This window comes from Triticum aestivum, unplaced genomic scaffold, assembly GCF_018294505.1.
Source record: "Triticum aestivum cultivar Chinese Spring unplaced genomic scaffold, IWGSC CS RefSeq v2.1 scaffold116904, whole genome shotgun sequence".
NCBI lineage: Eukaryota > Viridiplantae > Streptophyta > Magnoliopsida > Poales > Poaceae > Triticum > Triticum aestivum.
The window spans coordinates 1-4,243 of NW_025235138.1; the positions used below are offsets into that span (position 1 = coordinate 1).

A 4,243-nucleotide genomic window follows, 5' to 3' on the forward strand; every position below is an offset into this window, starting at 1 on the left:
TAAAAGACCCTTGTAGTAGCTGATCATCCACAACACGGACAAGTTCTGCGGGAAATGCCTCAACAACCCACTGCCTCAGGCTTATTTCTCCAACAAAAAACACATCTGTGGGTCTCTTTCTAGTGAAGACTTCAAAGAGCATGATTCCAAAGCTGAATACATCACTTTTTCGTGAAGCTTTTGCCTGAGCCCCATACTCTGAAATTAAGGCATGCCTGATTAACTTAATTGTTCAATGGTTCAATAAGAGGTAGATTGAGCAAGAAAAGTGCTAGCTAGTAACAGTACCTGGTGCCATGTAGCCAACAGTTCCAGGCATGCTTGCAGTGATTGTAGAGCTGTCATCACCTAGTAACAACCTTGCAATGCCAAAGTCTGCCACATGTGCTGTCATGTCCTCATCGAACAACACATTGCTAGGCTTCAAGTCACAGTGCAAGACCACCTCGTAGTGTTCATGGTGCAGATACTCCATTGCCAATGACACATCGAGCATGATGCCTAGTCTCTCACTGAATCCCAATTCGGTTGTACCTTGAGAGTTGTGTAGCAGCATTTCTAAGCTGCCATTGGGCATGTATTGAAGCACCAATGCCCTAAATTCCAAGTTGGAGCAGGTATTGAGTATCCTCATTAGATTGCGGTGTCGTGCCATCCGTAGTACACCACACTCTGCATCAAAGCTTCTCATCGCTTGTTCTAGCTGCATGTCTAGAACTTTGATTGCAACAATCAAACCATTGCTTAGTTGGCCCTTGAAAACTTTTCCGAAACTTCCAGACCCTAGCAGGTTGCTCTCACTAAAATTATCAGTTGCTCGAACAAGCTCATGGTACGAGACCAGGTGATGGGTGGGCATGTCAACCATACCGGGAGAAGCAGACATCCCTTGCCGCTTCGTAATCTTCTTTCTGACTGTTACATATATGCAGAAAGCTACAAGTCCAATTGCTATGATGATAGTAGGGAGCATAATCTTCAGCATGCGGCCATTATTAGCTCTTTTAGAGTTACTTGGGCACATTGGAAATCCTAAACGTGAAGCACCACAAAGCCCTGAATTCCCCGTCAAGGATTGCTGACTAATATTTAAGAAGACACCACCTTCTGGTACTTGACCTTGTAGCTTGTTGAAAGACATGTTCAAGCTGGTCAAGATGGTGAAATTTACTAGGTACTTTGGTATTGTACCAGAGAGATTGTTATGTGATAGGTCCAAAGTTTGCAAGCTGGTTAGCTTGCCGAAAGATTCTGGAAGTGAATCATCAAATGAATTGTGTGACAGGTTCAAGTAGGCCATCGTTTGGAGTTGTCCAACCGAATATGGGATGCTACCAACCAAGAGGTTGGCAGAGAGGTCCATGCTGTAAATTTGATTCAAATTGCCCATATCAACCGGTAATGTGCCAGCAAAGAAGTTTCGAGACACATCTAGCTTAATGACACTGTCAAGATGAAATAAACTCGATGGGATTATTGATGATAACTGGTTGGCAGACAGTACCAGGTATTCTAACTTGGTGAGGTTACCAATCCCCTCCGGTATTGAACCAGACAATTTATTGTTGTAGAGGAACAAATGACCTATATTCTTAAGCATTGCAATCTGAGGTGGGATGGACCCAAACAAGTGATTTCCATCAAGGTCAAGCCACTGGAGATTCTCCATCATCACGATGGATTCTGGAATCTTGCTATCCAACTGATTCTTTGAAAAATCTAGCCATTCAAGACCTGTTAAGTTTGAAATCGTAGCCGGAAGTTCACCCACAAAATTGTTCTCAGATGCACTAAAAATCTGCAATTGGCTTGACAGGTTCCCCACATAGTTAGGAATGCCCCTGGTGAAATTATTTGAAGAGATGTGAAGAAACTGGAGCTTTCTAAAATTAGAAAAACGGGATAAGAAGCTAAGATCCCCCTCTAGGCAGTTCTCTGAAATATCAATACGAACCATAGAGTTGGTACTACCAATTGTTCTTGGTACCGATCCAAGGAACATATTATTGTTTAAGTGTAGGTATGCTAATTCAGACAGGTTACCAAGAGAAGCAGGAATGGGTCCGACTAGTTGATTGTCCGAGACATCAAACCAATTCAGTTGGTCCAACTGTCCAAATTCTTCCGGAATGGCTCCTGACAGCTTACAGCCATCTAGGCCTAGTAAACTTAGTTGAGTGAGGTTGCTAAGTGCAGCAGGAATTGGACCAACAAGGTGATTCTCGTCGAAAGAAAGGAAAGTGAGATGAGAAAGCTTGCCCAGCCACGTTGGCACAACACCCTCAAAGAAATTCTGGCTGAAGGAGATACCTTGGAGGTAGCTACAAGAGGAGAGCCCCGATGGAATCTCACCGGTGAATTTGTTGCTGTCCAGGCTGATTCTTCGCAACGCTGGTAGACTAAAACTTTCGTTGCTAGGAATCGGACCAGTTAAGTTGTAGTTGAAGTCAAGCCAGAGTTTAGTTAATCTAGAATGGTTGAATACGGATGGAGGTACTGGGCCGCTGAAATGATTCGCTTGAAGGACAAGGGACTTGAGCATTGGTAAGGAGCCAATACAAGATGGTATATGTCCTGACAGGCTATTGTTGGCGATGTTCAGGTAAGTTATCAGGGGCGTATTATTAAATAGATAGGTGGGTATTGAGCCGCTCAGGTAATTCCTCATGATACTGAAGTAGCTAAGACTCTGCAGGTTCTGCAGTTCTACCGGGATTGAACCAGATAGATGGTTAAAATGCAAGGAAAGAACATGAAGCCTTGTGAGGTTTCCTATGGTGGTTGGGATGCTACCTGATAGATCATTGTATCCGATATTCAGGTATTTAAGACGACGAAGCCGTCCTAAATCATCGGGGATGGAGCCTGTGAGATTTGTAGTCTCGAGGTTGAGAACAGAGAGGAAAGAGAGATTACAAAGGTGGGGACTGACTGATCCATGGAGGGGGGAGCCCGACAGTCTCAAAGCGGTGACGCGCTGCCGGCGCCGACTGCATGTGACACCAAACCAGTGGCAGAAATTCGTGCCGGTGGTCCAATTGCTGGCAAGGATGCCGAGAGGGTCGGAGAGCTGCGCTTTGAAAGCAAGCAGGGCAGCAAGATCAGTGTCGCTGCCATTGCTCTTGCTTGGACCAGGAGAAGAAGATGTGGGTACAGTGCAGAGCAGGGTGATCAAGAAGAGAATGGGTATGGATATGGATGGAAATCCAGGTGAGGCCATGTATGTTTGGGACAGAGATGCAAGTGTATGCTTTGGCTTTGGGCTGATGATGTCTTATAGATCCATGCATCAATCCATCTTAATATGGTGGGAAGGGTCGTTTTTGATAGTCTCCAGCTTCACAGTGGTGCTTTTGGCGTCAAAGACCACTAGGTAATATTTTTGTGGATTAGTGCAGAGATCCCTAACGGTGCCTGTGAGAGCTTTTGATATAGGAGGCTCCAGCTTTTCCAAGTGGTGCTTTCCACATCGAAGACCTTGACTTACGGTCAATCTCTGCTGGGGAGTGAACGCACATGCGCACTACTACTACTACGACAAGAGGAAATAATGGAGACAAAAAGCTTATGTTTGAGTAGTCACATAATATGTATTAGCAAGACCCAATTCAAAAGTTGTACTGTAGTATATTACAGAAAATATAAACCCACAGACTGTAGCACGTAGTACGTGTAGGTCCCCTGTCTTTGTCCATCTGCAACCGCTCATTTGTGTTGCTTTCTCCCCGTCAAAGCAATAAACGAAAAATATTTGAGATGCTTTTAGTTCTTTCAGCATTTAGATAGGAGCAGCACTGAAACTATAGACCATATCTTCCTCCTTCCTACTGATGATGATGATGCCCATTTACCAAGTCAAGTGCTAGGTATGTTTATACTACTGCTATCGGGCTGGACCACAATCTCACATTTCTTTCATTCGTCCACGATGATTGATGTGCTGGAGGGCACTGCAGCAGCTGTCGCGTGCTACTACAACACGACTATGACTGCCACCTGCCGAAAAAGATGGGTATAGGAAGGATTAGCAAATTACTTCGTCTCAGGTTATATTATGCAAAATTACTTCGTCTCTGTTATATAATGCAAAATTACTTCGTCTCGGTTTTATTACATAAATTACCTCAATGTTTCTGGAATATTATTTTGTTTCGATAAAGGGTGGACTTTATTAGCTCATAAAGGAGCATCAAGAAAATACAAACCAAAAGAACACACACCCGGCTTCTGCATAGCTAAGATG

General features: G+C 44.0%; 1 protein-coding gene across 1 annotated transcript; it reads right to left on the bottom strand.

The window, feature by feature from the left end:
• Positions 1-113: 113 nt before the first annotated feature.
• On the bottom strand, positions 114-3,553 carry LOC123176263 (probable LRR receptor-like serine/threonine-protein kinase At3g47570; the record flags this gene model as incomplete). The annotated part of the gene is given in 2 exon segments (XM_044590557.1): positions 114-198; positions 289-3,553. Coding segments are annotated over 2 exon segments (3,017 nt in total), but the record flags the coding sequence as incomplete, so codon positions are not given.
• Positions 3,554-4,243: the final 690 nt, after the last annotated feature.